Here is a 20,692-nt window from a genome sequence, read left to right as displayed (position 1 = left end):
ATCGCAATTGCACTCACTAATGGCACTACATCGTGTAACTTTCGCAACGCTTCGTGTATGATGATAAGTAATATGTCTGTATTGAGGACGTTTCAAAACGTTAGCATTATCCTCAACAATGAAAATACGACAAGGTTACTTAAAAATTATTGTTTACGAAATAACCGCCCAAGTATCATCAAACCCACGCGATGGGCACTGCTGAATAGAAAACCACATATCCTTTTTTGGTATACTTTCATATTCATGGGAAAACTTTTTTTTCATTTTCAATCATTTTTATTACAATCACTACATTGTATTTGAATACGTTTAAAGAACAATAGTATTGCAAATAAGAAGCAAGGTCAACTCAAACCGCGATCTTAACGTTACCCATTTTCGTTTCAGGTTAAAATATGGTTTCAAAACCGAAGAAGTAAATATAAGAAAATGATGAAAGCGGCGCAAGTAACAGGTAGCACGAATAATAATGGAACACCCGGAAATCATTCTGCACTATTAGGGGGAAATGTTAATTTGCCATCTACTAGTCCAGGACCTCAAGGACAAAATATGATGCAAGGTAAAAAGATTTTCTTTTTAAATATTTAACTAGATTGAAAAAGATTTTCCCATAATAAAAATCAACCAAGTAATTTCGCAACGAGCAACCTTAACACAGAAACGCCTTTGAAAAAAAAAAGCGAAAGAAAAGCAGATAATCGACGTTCGCGCGCGTTCACGTACTACACAGGTACGTTTTTTCCTTCAATGGTAGCGATTCTTCTTGCACAAGTCCCCCCTGTTGCTTACGCAACAATTTCAGTTCATGTCGGGATCTATTGACAGAAAAAATGCAAAGTGAAGGTTGTTTTTGCTTAATTTCAAAAATATCTATATTTTTACCTTTAAAGAATTCTTTTTTAACTTTTTAATGACTATGTTTAAATTTAATTGAATAGGTGGTGGCTCATCTAGTGGATCTCCGGGTACGGGTTATATTCAGCACTCATCACCAGCGCCAAGTTCGACGCCTGGTTCTGATATGTCTGGACAACCTGCAGCAAGTCCCGGTTGGGATGTTAAGCCCCAACAGCCTATACATCCACCACCTCATCCTACACCACATCCACACCCGCCACATAACTACCTCCCTCAATATTCGTGGTATCCATCGGATAATCCTGGCTTATTAACGTAAGTACTAATTTTTTTTTAATTTCAAAAAATCATTCTAGACTCATTTAGGAGTTAAGACATGATTGAGTGTATCAAATTGAAGCGTATTTTAAGATAACTAAAAGATAATAAGAAAGTTGTTATAAAAAAATCATGGGATAAATAGTTTGAAATAAAAATTGTGAAAATTAAGTGATTTGTTCAAAATATCATCTTACAACCCAAAAAAAATCATCTTGGGTTTATTTCTAGGAGTTGAGATATGATTTATGTATCAAATTGAAGCTAAAAGGTCGTGTTTTAAAATAACTAAAAGATAATAATAAAGTTGTTATAAAAAATTTATGAGAAAAATAGTTTGAAATAAAAATTGTGAAAATTAAGTTATCTGTTAAAAATATTACAAATTAAAAAAAATCATTTTAGGTTTATTTTTAGGAGTTGAAATATGATTTATACATTAAATTAAAGCTAAATGATCGAATTTTAAGATAAGAAGAAGAAATTATAAAGTTGATATAAGAAATTCTTAGAAAAAGTAGTTTGCAATAAAAATTGTGAAAATTAAGTGATCTGATAAAAATATCATTGTACAACTTAAAAAAATCATCTTGAGTTTATTTCTAGGAGTTGAGATATGATTTATGTATCAAATTGAAGCTAAAAGGTCGTGTTTTAAGATAACTAAAAGATAATAATAAGGTTGCTATAAAAAATTTATGGGAAAAATAGTTGAAATAAAAATTCTGAAAATTAAGTGATCTGTTAAAATATCATTTTACAACTTAAAAAAGTCATATTGGGTTTATTTCTAGGAGTTGAGATATGATTAATGTATCAAATTGAAGCTAAAAGGTCGTATTTTAAGATAAAAAGAAGAAATTATAAAGTTGAAATAAAAAATTCTTAGGAAAAATAGTTTGAAATAAAAATTATTAAAATTAAGTGATCTGTTAAAAATATTACAAATTAAAAAAAAACATTTTAGGTATATTTTTAGGAGTTGAGATATGATTTATATATTAAATTAAAGCTAAATGATCGTGTTTTAAGATAAAAAGAAGAAATTATAAAGTTGATATAAAAAATTCTTAAGAAAAATAGTTTGAAATAAAAATTATGAAAATTAAGTGGTCTGTTAAAAAAATTACAAATTAAAAAAAATCGTTTTAGGTTTATTTTTAGGAGTTGAGATATGATTTATATATTAAATTAAAGCTAAATGATCGTGTTTTAAGATAAAAAGAAGAAATTATAAAATTGATGTAAAAAATTCTTAGGAAAAATAGTTTGAAATAAAAATTGTGAAGATTAACTGATCTGTTAAAAATATCATCGTACAACTTAAAAAAATCATCTTGGGTTTATTTTTAGGAGTTGAGATATGATTTATGTATCAAATTGAAGCTAAAAGGTCGTATTTTAAGATAACTAAAAGATAGTAATAAAGTTGTTATAAAAAATTTTTGGGAAAAATAGTTTGAAATAAAAATTGTGAAAATTAAGTTATTTGTTAAAAATATTACAAATTAAAAAAAATCATTTTAGGTTTATTTTTAGAAGTTGAGATATGATTTATACATTAAATTAAAGCTAAATGATCGTGTTTTAAGATAAAAAGAAGAAATTATAAAGTTGATATAAAAAAATTCTTAGGAAAAATAGTTTGAAATAAAAATTGTGAAAATTACGTAATCTGTTAAAAATATCATCTTACAACTTCAAAAAATCATATTGGGTTTATTTCTAGGAGTTGAGATATGATTTATGTATGAAATTGAAGCTGAAAGGTTGTATTTTAAGATTACTAAAAGATAATAATAAAATTGTTATAAAAAATGTACGGTAAAATAGTTTGAAATAAAAATTGTGAAAATTAAGTTATCTGTTAAAATATTACAAATTAAAAAAATCATTTTAGGTTAATTTTTCGGAGTTGAGATATGATTTATATATTAAATTAAAACTAAATGATCGTGTTTTAAGATAAAAAGAAGAAATTATAAAGTTGATATAAAAAATTCTTAGGAAAAATGGTTTGAAATAAAAATTGTGAAAATTAAGTGATCTGTTAAAAATACAACTTAAAAAAATCATATTGGGTTTATTTCTAGGAGTTGAGATATGATTTATGTATCAAATTGAAGCTAAAAGGTCATATTTTAAGATAACTAAAAAATAATAACAAGGTTGTTATAAAAAATTCATGGGAAAAATAGTTTGAAGTAAAAATGTGAAAATTAAGTTATGTGTTAAAAATATAACAAATTAAAAAAATCACTTTAGGTTTATTTTTAGGACTTGAGATATGATTTATATATTAAATTAAAGCTAAATTATCGTATTTTAAGATAAAAGGAAGAAATTATAAAGTTGATATAAAAAATTCTTAGGAAAAATAATTTGAAATTAAAATTGTGAAAATTAAGTGATCTGTTAAAAATATCATCGTACAACTTAAAAAAATCATCTTTAGTTTATTTTTAAAAGTTAAGATATGATCTATGTATCAAATTGAAGCTAAAAGGTCTTATTTTAAGATAAGTAAAATATAATAATACAGTTGTTATTAAAAATTCATGGGAAGAATAGTTTGAAATAAAAATTGTGAAAATTATCTGTTCAAAACATCTCAAAACTTAAAAAAATCATCTTGGGTTTATTTCTAGGAGTTGAGATATGATTTATATATCAAATTGAAGCTGAAAGGTCGTATTTTAAGATAACTAAAAGATAGTAATAAAGTTATAAAAAATTAATGGGAAAAATAGTTTGAAATAAAAATTGTGATAATTATGTTATCTGTTAAAAATATTACAAATTAAAAAAATCATTTTAGGTTTATTTTAAGGAGTTGAGATATGATTTATATATTAAATTAAAGCTAAATAATCGTATTTTAAGATAAAAAGAAAAAATTATAAAGTTAATATAAAAAATTCTTAGGAAAATAGTTTGAAATAAAAATTGTGAAAATTACGTGATCTGTTAAAAATATCATCTTACAACTTAATAAAATCATCTTGGATTTATTTATAGGAGTTGAGATATGATATATGTATCAAATTGAAGCTGAAAGGTTGTATTTTAAGATTACTAAAAGATAATAATAAAATTGTTATAAAAAATTTACGGTAAAATAGTTTGAAATAAAAATTGTGAAAATGAAGTTATCTGTTAAAATATTACAAATTAAAAAAATCATTTTAGGTTAATTTTTCGGAGTTGAGATATGATTTATATATTAAATTAAAACTAAATGATCGTGTTTTAAGATAAAAAGAAGAAATTATAAAGTTGATATAAAAAATTCTTAGGAAAAATAGTTTGAAATTAAAATTGTGAAAATTAAGTGATCTGTTAAAAATATCTCATCGTACAACTTAAAAAAATCATCTTTAGTTTATTTTAAAAAGTTAAGATATGATCTATGTATCAAATTGAAGCTAAAAGGTCGTATTTTAAGATAAGTAAAATATAATAATACAGTTGTTATTAAAAATTCATGGGAAAATAGTTTGAAATAAAAATTGTGAAAATTAAGTTATCTGTTCAAAATATCTTAAAACTTAAAAAAATCATCTTGGGTTTATTTCTAGGAGTTGAGATATGATTTATATATCAAATTGAAGCTGAAAGGTCGTATTTTAAGATAACTAAAAGATAGTAATAATGTTATAAAAAATTAATGGGAAAAATAGTTTGAAATAAAAATTGTGATAATTGTCATCTGTTAAAAATATTACAAATTAAAAAAATCATTTTAGGTTTATTTTAAGGAGTTGAGATATGATTTATATATTAAATTAAAGCTAAATAATCGTATTTTAAGATAAAAAGAAAAAATTATAAAGTTAATATAAAAAATACTTAGGAAAATAGTTTGAAATAAAGATTGTGAAAATTACGTGATCTGTTAAAAATATCATCTTACAACTTAATAAAATCATCTTGGATTTATTTATAGGAGTTGAGATATGATTTATATATCAAATTGAAGCTGAAAGGTTGTATTTTAAGATTACTAAAAGATAATAATAAAATTGTTATAAAAAATTGACGGTAAAATAGTTTGAAATAAAAATTGTGAAAATTAAATTATCTGTTAAAATATTACAAATTAAAAAAATCATTTTAGGTTAATTTTTCGGAGTTGAGATATGATTTATATATTAAATTAAAACTAAATGATCGTGTTTTAAGATAAAAAGAAGAAATTATAAAGTTGATATAAAAAATTCTTAGGAAAAATGGTTTGAAATAAAAATTGTGAAAATTAAGTGATCTGTTAAAAATACAACTTAAAAAAATCATCTTGAGTTTATTTCTAGGAGTTGAGATATTATTTATATATCAAATAGAAACTAAAAGGTTCTATTTTAAGAAAACTAAAAGATAATAATAAAGTTGTTATAAAAATTTTTGAGAAAAATAGTTTGAAATAAAAAATTGTGAAAATTAAGTGATCTGTTAAAAATATTACAAATTAAAAAAATCATATTAGGTTTATTTTTAGGAGTTGAGATATGATTTATATATTAAATTAAAGCTAAATGATCGTATTTTAAGATAAAAAGAAGTAATTATAAAGTTGATATAAAAAATTCTTAGGAAAAATAGTTTGAAATAAAAATTGTGAAAATTAACTGATCTGTTAAAAATATCATCTTACAACTTAAAAAAATTATCTTGGGTTTATTTCTAGGAGTTGAGATATGATTTATGTATCAAATTATTAAAATATCAAATTATTACAGGTTTTTGGTGATCTATTAAGAAAATAATCTTCTTTTTAATAAACAGATCCATTTTGAGACATCTTTATTAGTTCTTGAGATAAACATTTTTAAACTCAATCAAAATTATAAGCTTTTAGGCTTACTTGATATATTCTAAACATTCATCACAAATTCTTTTCCCTATGCATTCTAGTTCTACTGATATCTATGCTGAGTACAGCAAGAGGTTATTATTTTCCGGTAAAGATGATTTGAATCTAAATAATTTTATGCAGAAGCAATGCTCAATGCTTCTAAGTTCTTAACAATCAAATTAACATAATTTTTGAGTACAATAGTATTTAGAAACTCTTATTTTCTTAATTTAATATTAGAAACATATTAAACTTTACCTTACAACCCAGCAAAATCCATAAGGTTGGAATATTCAAATTGTCTTAGACATCCCCAAAAGAAGTTCATTATCCGTCTTTGCGAATTACTATCTTGTCTCGTTGCTGCCTTGGAAAACAAGATTTTCTGTGTATCCACATATCATGCAGTTCTTAGCTTTGTAATAATCGTTTATTATCCTGCATATATAATGAATTGCTTCTAATTTCCATCATGTTCGGTTATAAATGGTTGTCGATAACGAGGAAGCGACGTTTTTGTTATTGTTAAGACTCATAAAGTTTTCTATAAAATTCCGTGTCCGTTATTTCTTCTATTAATTGATCATTGAGATCCTCAACTATATACCCAGTTTCCTTTAATATAGTTTTTAAGCCCCAAACCCGGTAGGATAAGCTTAGTAAAGTGTGTTGCAAAATTACATAGTTAACTAATTTCAAATTGTTAGTTTCCTTTATAGATACGCTAGAGTAACTAGAGTGGTTAAAGAAGAATTTCTTCACCATGTACACTAAATACTCATCACATTCCATATTTATGAGCGAAGAAAGAGAAATTAACTGAATTGAATGCGATCCAACCTATACAAGTCATGATATCTTCTTATAATCGTTTATCCTGCTGCTAGCAGTTTTTGCTATAATGAGCTTTCATGAGATTTTTGCTATCAGAGATATTAAATGAACTTTTCCACTTGACATCGGCAGCCACACAATTTTTACTTGTTTCTACGTTTTCCATATATTTGTTTAATAACTTCCTCCATTCCAATATTCTTAAATTACACTCTTTGAAGATTAATTTGATATAAAAATCATTTCTTAAGTCTGATAAATAGAATCAGGATGATTTTTTAAAATGGAACTGTTTTATCGCATTTTATATTTTTACCCATAAATAGTTTTACAAGTAAACTTTTAAATTTTTCTCCAAAACCATTATATCACCATATGGATATTTATCAATATCCTTAAAGTATATACTTTGAGGATTAATTTGGTATAAAAACCATTTCTTAACTCCAACAAATAGTATCACGATGATTTTTTTAAAGTTGTAGTGGTTTATGTCATCTTTACTTTTTTCCAAAAAGTATACATTTAAAGTTTTAACAATTTCTCAAAAAATCATTATATCACCATATGGATATTTATCAATATTTTAAAATTATACACTTTGAGGATTAATTTGATATAAAAATTGTTTCTTAACTCCAATAAATAGAGTTAGGACAATTTTTTAAAATTGTGCTTATTTATCGCAGCTTTGTTATTACCCAAAAAATAGACTTTTAAATTTTTATGAAAAACCGTTATATCACCATATGGATATTTATCAATATCCTTAAAGTATATACTTTGAGGATTAATTTGGTATAAAAATCATTTCTTAACTCCAACAAATAGTACACGATGACTTTTTTAAATTTGTAGTGGTTTGTGTCATTTTTACTTTTTTCCTAAAAAGTACAGTTTCAAATTTTTAAATATTTCTCAAAATCTATTACTACACCATATGATTTTGTTTCAATATTCTTAAATTATACACTTTAAGGAGTAATTTGATATAATAGTCATTTCTTAATTCCAACAAATACAAGCAGGGCGATATATATTAATTTCTACTATTTAATCGCAATTACATTTTTATGTAAAATTTAGAATTTTTAACATTTTCTCAAAAAATCATGGTATCACCATTTAGGTATTATTGAATTTTCTTCAATTATACACATTGAAGTTTAATTTAAGTAATTAATTAAATTAATTAGAGTATTAACTTTTATATTATTGAAAGAACTCAGAAAAGCATTAATTATTTTTTCTTCTTTAAACCAAAGAAGTAACTTTCATTAACCTCTCTATGGTTAAAAATAAAAACAAGTTTTCTTCGGTTAACCACGAAACGGATCACTTATCCTTTCCCAATGACGTCCGCCATTTAACGGTGTTTACACAGGTCGGCAGTAATTCATCACTAACAACACACAGAGAGAGAGTGTAAGCCGAAGAGGTCTCCTCCGCGTATACCCCTTGCAGGTTTAGCTGTAAATTGAACCGTCCCGTCGTTGTTGAAGAACCGAAGAAGACCGTGAAGACGTCCGACGATGTATATTTCGTGCAGGGGGGAAATGGGGCGAGCAGACGTCGATAATTAGCGTTTTAACTGGAAGTGTAATTAACAGTATAGCACTCCACTCTTAATTTGTTTACTGCACTTTTTTTCGAAAGTAAAACTTTTAAATTATCACAATCATATAAAATTTTTTGTTTTTAGAATTAAAATTAAAACAAACTTTTTTTTAATTATTAATCAAATGCAATATAAACTCCGTTAGATTTTCACGGTTTTAATTACCACCTTTGGTAAGATCTTATGATGAACTTGAACTTGGGATAGTAAAGATTTTTTTCCCTATGAATATGTGTATACATGAATGTGTCGAGACGCCAACACATTGTAACACGTCATAATTTCACGTGGCATTATAATAATGATCGGTCGTATAATCGAATATTACTTTAGCTGACTGTGAAATTGCATAATTAACGTTATGATTATTAGTTTATAATTTCTGAATTCGCTGTATATCCTGTCTTCGATGACTTTACTCGATTCTCAACGATATTATTCAACTATAACTAAAGAGGGAAATTTTATTGATAAACATAATAAAATAAAATAAAATTGTGGCATGCGCGAGACATCTTCTAAATAGAAAATTTAATTTATATTATAAAATTATCTTTATTTGTGAATCCAGGATACCTGGTCTTCATGATATAAACAAGATAAACGATAAATTATCTTCTTCTTCTTTTCCTTTTGCCTTATATCTTAAGGGGTCATCGGGTCCTTGTTTAATTTTTAGTACTCTCTTCTATTTAACGCTATCCTCTTTGCTTCCTCAATGTTCCTTCCCTCTGCTGAATGGGCTCTTAATGTTGTTCACTCACTTCATTCTGGGAACTTCATCATCCTCTTTAGGAACATCTTATCATCAATACACATCACATCATTGTCAACTGACCTATTATTTATCTTAGTTTTACTTTGCTTTTGTGCTTATCTTGCATTGGCCAGGTTTCCACCATATATATCAATGTTGACATATTTACTGGTTTGTACAGGTGAATTTTTGTGTCTTTACTCAGCTCTATTTTATTTACCAATAAGTTTGTGTTGTCTTAATTTGGTAACACACTTTTGTTGCTTTGGATTACATTGTCTCTGTAATTGAGTCATCGCTCATCACGCATTTGTAGTGATTTACTACCTCTAATCTATTCTGTCTATATATGATGTTTACATCTTCTGCCTCGTTGCCGATTTGATTGCTAATCTTCATTATTTTACTTTTTTGCGTTTATTTCCATTTCTGCACTTTGTACATTGATTGTGACATTGATTCCATTTGTTGACTACGGTTTGCAACTTTCTGACAATATCCATGATAAATACTATGTACACAAGAGTGTGGAGGTTTACTTCTTCCTTTTCCAAGTTTTAGGTTCTGTGCTCTCTCTTTACTTTTTTAAGATTTCATCCATAACTACAATAAACAGTAGGTGACTAACGGAGTTTCACTGTTTGATTACTTTTTCTAAATTGAAGCTTTTACACCCTATCTCAGTTATTCTGATAATCTGTTGTTAGATATTTTGTTGACATTTTTTATATTTTGATACTGGTCTTTATCTGCATCTATATAGATATCACTTATACTCATAGTACTTCATATAATTCTGAAGGGTACATTGTCACATGCTTTAGTTATTCGATGAACACAATATGTGTTTCTATATTGTTTGCTAATCTCTTCCCTGCGACTTGTTAAATGGTAAAGACATAAATTCATTTACAATTCTCTGCTTAATAATCTTTCCATATATTCTAGATATTGAATTTGTGACGCTGATTCCTCTGTAGTTAGGGCAGATCCTTTCCGGCATGTTTTCTCTCCATCATGTTCTTTGGGGTATTAAATATTCTTCTCTTGCGGTTGAATTTATGACTCAATCCCTTCTGGTCTTCCCTATTATTTGCCTTAACTACCTTATTTCTGCAGCTGTTATTTTGCTTTTGTGCTTATCCTGCATTGGTCAGGTTTCTGCCATATATATTAATATTAGCATATTTACTGCATTGTACAGGATGCTTTGGACTACATTGTATCTGTAATTGAGTCATGCATCTTTAACTGCATCTATATAGATATCACTTATAGCTTGCTTTCTCATAGTACTTTAGTTATTCGATGAACACAATATATTTCTATATTGTGTGCTAACCTCTTCTCTACTGCTTGTTAAGTGGTAAAGACATTGTCTATACATTCCGGCTTTGAACCCACTTAGGTCTTCTACGTCTTCAAATTCGTTTTCAATTCCTTGCTTAATAATCTTTCCATATATTCTAGATATTGAATTTGTGACGCTGATACCTCTGTAGTTAGGGCAGTTCCTTTCCGTCATGTTTCTTGTCCATCATATTCTCTGAGGTGTTAAATATTCGTGCTAACATTTTGAACAGCACTTCTTCTTCTTTTATCAATTCTCTTGGTGTGCCTTCCGCGCCAGTTGCTTTTCCAATACATCATTCTGGAGTCTCATTTTCTTTCTCTATTCTTCGTTAGCACGGCTTTGTGGTGTTAACTCATGTTTCCATATTAATTACTTCCATTCTTCCCTTATTCATTAGCTGGCTTACACAAACATATAGAACAAAAACATATAGAAAAGCATGTGCGTAGGTGAGCATCGATGCACGCCATGATACAACAGGAAGGGATTTTCCCGCGGTTTATGTCAAAATTTGCTGATTTTCTTTCATGATCAGTATGTGCTAAGTTTCTGGTATTTCGATTTATTAATATTTAACCGAGAACATGAAGCATCTACAAAGAATTTTGATAGCTTGGCGAACAGTCCTTCGTTTCCAGAAGAGATTTCTGCTTCTGAGACCGTTGACAACACAGAAAACAGCAAAATTTCTGCCGAAGAAGGATATCCACGTGCTGTTCCTATAAAGGAGAAGGAAAGAGGTGTATGCAATGAAATCTGGTTTAGTGAGATACGGTTTAATTATATTTAGAAGCTCATCAAACGTGTTTCCATCCATTCTTAAATAATTTCTAAAATCATCTGGATTATTGTCTTTCAAATCTCATAAAAGCGACATGTGACAGTATTTTTCTCTGTCAGTCAGCCAACTTTTCTGCCATATACGTAGTTTTTTCTTTTTGTCTTTAGAGATTCCCATGGCCTTAACCGCACATGCAACAATACAAATTTTTTTCTTTTTATCCAAGGACAGTAGAATCTATCAGGACTGCTACATCCATTGTTGTGACAACCTGCCCACGCACTATGTTACACCATTTTCCACGCCCAGTCAGCTGTTATTGTATTCTATGCGTTTGCTGTGTATTTTTAGAGGTTATATCGTAGACGTATTCATATTAACTTCAAAGATAAATCAAATATCTATCATATGACCTCTAAAAACACACAGCAAATGCATAGAACTCAATGACAGTTAACTGGGCGTGGCAAATAGTGTGACGTAGAGTGCGGGCAACCAACCAGTGGGCTACAAAGTGGGCTAAAAAACAACAATGGATGTAGCAGTCCTGTTAAATTCTACTCTCCTTGCTTTTTATTCATCACTTAATAGTCAACAAACGACTTGAAGGTTTCTTGAAAATTTCTACATGCCGATTTAAACTATACGGTAAATGACACATTTTGCCGACACACATACGATTTTTCCCTTGAAACTGATATACCACGCGCAACCATATGCTAAATCATTTGGATACTTTATCAAGGGTATGGAACATGATGCTTTTTTTGCCATGCCGTTCTTTCTCGCATACCAACCGCCACATCTCAACATGCCACGATTTTTCAAACGAAAGAACGTCTGTGTATGACCGGCTATTGTGTTTGCTCGAACTCATTTGATTAACTTCCATGCTTCCGAAGATCTGGTCCTTTATATTTTTACATCCCATCACATACTTTGTCCCAACTTTTTTTTCTCAGCTATGAATTTCTTGACTTCTTTGGTTACCTTTGTATTGTTTTGGTACTATTTCCTGTCTTTTGGGACCTTAGTAGATAGCCACTCTTAGTATAGTAGTTTCTTCTTTTCTTCGGCTTCTTTGTTCCACCACTCTGGTAGTATCTTTTTGGTTTGTTCGACCGGGCCAAGGGCTTCTTCGGCTGCTTCTTGAATTCTCAATGTCAAGTCCTTATACCTTTTTAATTTATCTTAGTTTGTAAAGGATTTCTAAATCTTTTCCATCATAATTTCATTTGGATAACCTTATGCGATCTCTCTATTCCATCAATTTTTCACGCAGGTTATCTTCTTGTCATAAATAACACGCTACAATAATACCAGTAATTTCTGCGAGATTACGAAGGCTTATATTCGCTGGTTGACTTTTATTTTTGTCCAATAAAGCAATTTTGTTTGAAAGACTTTTCTGTTGCCTCGGCATTTTAGCAGAAAACTGTTCCAATTAAAAGATATTTAGATAATAATAACAATTCTTTGAAATTTGTCCCAAATAAGCGGTTTGAGAGTGCCGGTGTCCCAATTAAGCGGAATACACGAAAAATATACAAATTTAATTTAAACAGAAACTATAATTTAACTTATAATATATCTTGTTCTTATCAATTATATGTAGTTACAATATTACATAATGCATTAAAACAAATAAATTAAAAGATATGTTTTATTTGTTACAGGGTGTGGCCGGCCGTTTAATATTGAAGAAAATCTAAATAGATTCAAGTTTTTTTTTTATAAAATTATAATTTTATAAAAAATTTAATGAAAACGCAAGTGATTAGTTACTATAATATAGTTTTGTATACAATATACAAAATAAATTTAAAAAAATTAATAAGGGATTCGACCGTTCCAATCGTTAATCGTGCTTTTTAGTTTTGGACACAAGAAATCAAAGAAAAATCGGACAAATCTTCATCATCAATTTCTTATACTCGTTATCATCAAAGTGCTTTATTTTTTATTAAGTAGCCGGGAAATTTTTCCAATCAACCGAAACTGTTTGTTGTTATTAATCGGTAAAGTAATAGGTATTTTGTAATTATTAACGATTTTATTAAATTACCACAATTAAATTAATTTTTTTTTATTCCCCCCTTTGTATTATATTAATAAATAAACACGTCGTTTTGGTAGATCTCAATTTAAAAGATACATTTCGCCTAATAACTTGTCATTAATAAATAAATAATTATTGTAAAAAGAAAAAATTAAATTTGGTGCAATAATTGCTAAAAGATTATACATATACAAGTTTAGATTCTTTCTAAACTTGTAAATTATTTAACTGAATTCCCTAAATTAAAACGGAATTTTACATTGAGCCATTGTAAAATCGTGTAAAGATACATTATTAGGATAATCGTACTAACACAACACAAACGTAAAAGAAAGTCTTTTTTGTCTAATTTATTATGCTGCGAAATCTTTTTCTTTACGTTGGTACGATACTGTTTAATACTTGTAATATAGTTACTTCTAAGGTCTAGCTGAATGAAAGAGGGTTGAGGAGAACAAAAGTAAAAAAGAGATGGTGTAGGAAATATGTTTTGTCCAAGCCTGCACCTTAATCTGATAACTCACCTTTACGAATTGACATTTTTTCATCATCATCATTTATATTTTGTTTGTTATCAAAAAAAAGAAGAAATCGATTTATATCGATAAAAAATTTTTAAAATAATTGTTTATAAATAAAAATAAATTAATTAAGTTTCGTTATACCCCGATTTCTTCTTAAATTTTTTTCGTAACAAATTACATAAAAATCGGTGCATTTTATTATTTTTTTTAATTAAATAAATAGTGATTCATGTATAGTATTTTGTAATTTTTAGTTGTTTGTTTGTAAAGTCGACGAGTGCGTTCCGTATGTAAGTGCTGAGAAAAAAAATCTGTACCTAATTATGTAAAGTAGCGTTTAAAAGTTATCTTTTAATTTAGTAAAGAAAAATTATAATTATTGAAAGAAAAAAAACTATTTCTAAATGTGTAAAATATATAACGAAAGATCGAATGATTTAATCGTTTTATTTATTTTATTCAAATCCAACATCATCGTCGTAATTTTCCATTCGATTGACGGCTAATCCATCAAGGTAAGTGAAAATAAAAACAATGTTTGCGCGGGAAATTTGACCTGTGACCTTTTCCGATGATTTTATTTCCTGAAAACAAACGACCCAAATACGCAATCTCGACGTTAAATCGTGATCTTAGAAAATACATTCTCACACGACAGCACCGACATTTACATGAATGTATGTGTTCGTTACGCAATCGGTTCTATACAGATCCATTTCCGCTGTTTTAACGGAAATTTAACACCGTGTAACTATTTAAAATTACAATAAAATAAAAATAAAAAAGCACTTTAAAAGTTTAGGAAAATATTAAAACTTTTATGACCAATGTTTCACTTCGAAAATATCTTCTTGTTAGAATTGTACTTGTGTACTTTAAAAAATAGTGATAAATTGAATTCTTAAGATATTTTAATAAAATGTTAAATCATAAACAAAACCAAATTTGAAAAATTTTATTTATTCTTGAGACACACATTTTTGAAGTCCTAAACAATTCTTTTTCATCATTTTTAAAAAATCGCAAAATATAGAATTCTTAAGATATCTCCATGAAACATTCCAAATATATAATAAAAAGCATGTACTTTTATATGAACAAAACAGTACTTGAATAACTCTATTTATTTTTGAGATACAAATTTTTGAATTCAACTTGAATTTTTATCACATCATAAGAAAACAATTATTTTAAAATATTTTTAACAAATTGTGAAAAATCGAATTCTTAAGATATTTTAATATAAAGTTCTCAATTTATAGAGGACAGTATGTACTTTCTCATGAACAAAATCATATTTGAAAATATTTATTCGTTCATGAGATAGTACTCTTTGAAGTAACCTGATTTTTTTATGAATTTAGGAAAAAGAATTTTTTGCCATCATTTTAAAAAAAATGTAAAAAATCAAATTCTTAAGATATCTTAATGAAATATCAGCTAATACATAAAGAAAAGCATATACTTTAAGATGAACAAAATCGTACTTGAATAATTCTATTCGTTTTTGACATAAACATTTTTAAATTCAATTTGAATTTTTATAAATGATGTTTTTTATCGTCGTTAAAAAATCGAATTCTTAAAATATATTAATAATATGTTGTCAATTTATAGAGGAAAGTATGTACTTTCTCATGAACAAAACCACACTTAAATAACTCCATTCGTTTTTGAGATAAAAATTGTTGAACTCAACTCGAATTTTTATAACATTATAAAGTAATAATTTCTTCCATCGTCTTTAATAAATCGTGAAATATCGAATTCTTAAGATATATTAATAATATGTTGTCATTTTATAGAGGAAAGTAAGTACTTTCTCATGAACAAAGCCGTATTTGAAAATCTTTATTCATTCTTGAGATAGTAATTTTTGAAGTAACCTGATTTTTTATGAATTTATAAAGTAAACAACTTTTTTCATAATTTTTTAAAAAATCGTGAAAAATCAAATTCATAAGATATCTTAATGAAATACCATCTATATATAAAGAAAAACATATATTTTTACATGAACAAAGCTGTACTTAAATAACTCCATTTATTTTTGAGATAAAAATTGTTGAACACAACTTGAATTTTTATAACATTATAAAGTAACAATTTTTTCCATCGTCTTTAACAAATCGTGAAATATCGAATTCTGAAAATATATTAATAATATGTTGTCAATTTATAGAGGAAAGCATGTTCTTTGTCATATACAAAACCGTATTTGAAAATCTTTATTCGTTCTTGAGATAGTGATCTTTGAAGTAACCTGATTTTTGTATGAATTTTTAAACAGCTTTTTTCATCATTTTAAAAAAATCGTGAAAAATCAAATTCTTAAGATATCTTAATGAAATACCAGCTATATATAAAGAAAAGCATATACTTTCACATGAACAAAACCGTACTTAAATAACTCCATTCATTTTTGAGATAAACGTCTTTGAACTGAACTTTAATTTTTATAACATTATAAAGCAAACAATTTTTTCCATCGTCTTTAACAAATCGTGAAATATCGGATTCTTAAGATATATTAATAATATGTCGTCAATTTATAGATTAAAGTATGTATTTTCTCATGAACAAAACCATATTTGAAAATCTTGATTCATTCTTGAGATAATAATTTTTGAAGTAACCTTATTTTTTATGATTTTATAAAGTAAACAACTTTTTCATCATTTTTAAAATAACGTGAAAAATCAATTTCTTAAGATATCTTAATGAAATACTAGCTATATATAAAGAAAAGCAAATACTTTTACATGAACAAAACCGTACTTAAATAACTACATTCATTTTTGAGATAAAAATTGTTGAACTCAACTAGAATTTTATAACATTATAAAGTAATAATTTCTTCCATCGTCTTTAATAAATCGTGAAATATCGAATTCTTAAGATATATTAATAATATGTTGTCATTTTATAGAGGAAAGTAAGTACTTTCTCATGAACAAAGCCGTATTTGAAAATCTTTATTCATTCTTGAGATAGTAATTTTTGAAGTAACCTGATTTTTTATGAATTTATAAAGTAAACAACTTTTTTCATAATTTTTTAAAAAATCGTGAAAAATCAAATTCATAAGATATCTTAATGAAATACCATCTATATATAAAGAAAAACATATATTTTTACATGAACAAAGCTGTACTTAAATAACTCCATTTATTTTTGAGATAAAAATTGTTGAACACAACTTGAATTTTTATAACATTATAAAGTAACAATTTTTTCCATCGTCTTTAACAAATCGTGAAATATCGAATTCTGAAAATATATTAATAATATGTTGTCAATTTATAGAGGAAAGCATGTTCTTTGTCATATACAAAACCGTATTTGAAAATCTTTATTCGTTCTTGAGATAGTGATCTTTGAAGTAACCTGATTTTTGTATGAATTTTTAAACAGCTTTTTTCATCATTTTAAAAAAATCGTGAAAAATCAAATTCTTAAGATATCTTAATGAAATACCAGCTATATATAAAGAAAAGCATATACTTTCACATGAACAAAACCGTACTTAAATAACTCCATTCATTTTTGAGATAAACGTCTTTGAACTGAACTTTAATTTTTATAACATTATAAAGCAAACAATTTTTTCCATCGTCTTTAACAAATCGTGAAATATCGGATTCTTAAGATATATTAATAATATGTCGTCAATTTATAGATTAAAGTATGTATTTTCTCATGAACAAAACCATATTTGAAAATCTTGATTCATTCTTGAGATAATAATTTTTGAAGTAACCTTATTTTTTATGATTTTATAAAGTAAACAACTTTTTCATCATTTTTAAAATAACGTGAAAAATCAATTTCTTAAGATATCTTAATGAAATACTAGCTATATATAAAGAAAAGCAAATACTTTTACATGAACAAAACCGTACTTAAATAACTACATTCATTTTTGAGATAAAAATTGTTGAACTCAACTAGAATTTTATAACATTATAAAGTAACAATTTTTTCCAGCGTCTTTAATAAATCGTGAAGTATCGGATTCTTAAGATATATTAATAATATATTATCAATTTATAGAAGAAAGTATGTACTTTCTTATGAACAAAACCATATTTGAAAATCTTTATTTATTCTTGAGATAGTAATTTTTAAAGTAGCCTGATTTTTTATGAATTTATGAAGGAAACTATTTTTTTCATCATTTTTAAAAAATCGTGAAAAATCGATTTCTTAAGATATCTTAATGCAATACCAGCTATATATAAAGAAAAGCATATACTTTCACATGAACAAAACCGTACTTAAATACCTCCATTCATTTTTAAGATAAACATCTTTGAACTGAACTTTAATTTTTATAACATTATAAAGCAAACAATTTTTTCCATCGTCTTTAACAAGTCGTGTAATATCGAATTATTACGATATATTAATAATATGTCGTCAATTTATAGAGGAAAGTATATATTTTCTCATGAACAAAACCATATTTGAAAATCTTGATTCATTCTTGAGATAATAATTTTTGAAGTAACCTTATTTTTTATGAATTTATAAAGTAAACAACTTTTTCATCATTTTTAAAATATCGTAAAAAATCGATTTCTTAAGATATCGTAATAAAATACCAGCTATAAATAAAGAAAAGCATATACTTTTACATGAACAAAACCGTACTTAAATAACTACATTCATTTTTGAGATAAAAATTGTTGAACTCAACTAGAATTTTTATAACATTATAAAGTAACAATTTTTTCCATCGTCTTTAATAAATCGTGAAATATCGGATCCTTAAGATATATTAATAATATATTGTCAATTTATAGAGGAAAGTAAGTACTTTCTCATGAAGAAAGCCGTATTTGAAAATCTTTATTCATTCTTGAGATAATAATTTTTGAAGTAACCTGATTTTTTATGAATTTATAAAGTAAACAACTTTTTTCATAATTTTTTAAAAAATCGTGAAAAATTAAATTCATAAGATATCTTAATGAAATATCATCTATATATAAAGAAAAACATATATTTTTACATGAACAAAGCTGTACTTAAATAACTCCATTTATTTTTGAGATAAAAATTGTTGAACACAACTTGAATTTTTATAACATTATAAAGTAACAATTTTTTCCATCGTCTTTAACAAATCGTGAAATACTAGCTATATATAAAGAAAAGCATATACTTTTACATGAACAAAACCGTACTTAAATAACTCCATTCATTCTTGAGATAAAAATTGTTGAACTCAACTTGAATTTTTATAACATTATAAAGTAAAAATTTTTTCCATCGTCTTTAACAAAACGTGAAATATCGAATTCTTAAGATATATTAATAATATGTCGTTAATTTATAGAGGAAAGTATGTACTTTCTTATGAACAAAACCGTATTTGAAAATTTTTATTCATTCTTGAGATAGTAATTTTTGAAGTATCCTGAGTTTTTATGAATTATGCAGTAGACTATTTTTCTTTCATTATTTTAAAATAATCGTGAAAAATCAAATTCTTAAGATATCTTAATGAAATATCAGCTAATACATAAAGAAAAGCATATACTTTACGATGAACAAAACCGTACTTGAATAATTCTATTCGTTTTTGACAGAAACATTTTTAAATTCAATTTGAATTTTTATAAACAATGTTTTCTATCGTCGTTAAAAAATGGAATTCTTAAAATATATTAATAATATGTTGTCAATTTATAGAGGAAAGTATGTACTTTCTCATGAACAAAACCGTATTTGAGAATCTTTATTCATTCTTGAGATATTAATTTTTGAAGTAACTTGATTTTTTATGAATTTATGAAGTAAACAACTTTTTTCATTATTTTAAAAAAATCGTGAAAAATCAAATTCTTAAGATATCTTAATGAAATACCAGCTATATATAAAGAAAAGCATATACTTTTACATAAACAAAGTCGCACTTAAATAACTCCATTCATTCTTGAGATAAAAATTGTTGAACACAACTTGAATTTTTATAACATTATAAAGTAACAATTTTTTCCATCGTCTTTAACAAATCGTGAAATATCGAATTCTGCAAATATATTAATAATATGTTGTCAATTTATAGAGGAAAGCATGTTCTTTGTCATAAACAAAACCGTATTTGAAAATCTTTATTCGTTCTTGAGATAGTGATCTTTGAAGTAACCTGATTTTTGTATGAATTTTTAAACAGCTTTTTTCATCATTTTAAAAAAATCGTGAAAAATCAAATTCTTAAGATATCATAATGAAATACCAGCTATATATAAAGAAAAGCATATACTTTTACATGAACAAACCCGTACTTAAATAACTCCATTCATTTTTGAGATAAACATCTTTGAACTGAACTTTAATTTTTATAACATTATAAAGCAAACATTTTTTTCCATCGTCTTTAACAAATCGTGAATTGTCGAATTTTTAAGATATATTAATAATATGTCGTCAATTTATAGAGGAAAGTATATATTTTCTCATGAACAGAACCATATTTAAAAATCTTGATTCATTCTTGAGATAATAATTTTTGAAGTAAGCTTATTTTTTATGAATTTATAAAGTAAACAAGTTTTTCATCATTTTTAAAATATCGTAAAAAATCGATTTCTTAAGATATCGTAATAAAATACCAGCTATATATAAAGAAAAGCATATACTTTTACATGAACAAAACCGTACTTAAATAACTACATTCATTTTTGAGATAAAAATTGTTGATCTCAACTTGAATTTTTATAACA

The 20,692-nt window shown here is 26.1% G+C and overlaps 1 protein-coding gene across 2 annotated transcripts in view; it reads left to right on the top strand.

The window, feature by feature from the left end:
• LOC111428724 (homeotic protein distal-less-like) overlaps positions 1-14,397 on the top strand; it is a 102,933-nt gene extending 88,536 nt beyond the window's left edge. For both annotated transcript variants that reach the window (XM_071197207.1, XM_071197206.1), the window contains exons 3-5: positions 391-565; positions 945-1,179; positions 13,055-14,397. In XM_071197207.1, coding sequence (XP_071053308.1) covers positions 391-565; positions 945-1,179; positions 13,055-13,073 — 429 coding nt within the window. In that variant the 3' untranslated portion in view covers positions 13,074-14,397. The remainder of the gene's footprint in view (positions 1-390; positions 566-944; positions 1,180-13,054) is intronic.
• The last annotated feature ends 6,295 nt before the right edge of the window (positions 14,398-20,692 follow it).

Source organism: Onthophagus taurus, chromosome 7, assembly GCF_036711975.1.
Source record: "Onthophagus taurus isolate NC chromosome 7, IU_Otau_3.0, whole genome shotgun sequence".
Lineage (NCBI taxonomy): Eukaryota > Metazoa > Arthropoda > Insecta > Coleoptera > Scarabaeidae > Onthophagus > Onthophagus taurus.
Note: the sequence above shows the minus strand (reverse complement) of the source record. Positions and strands in the feature narration are given on the sequence as shown.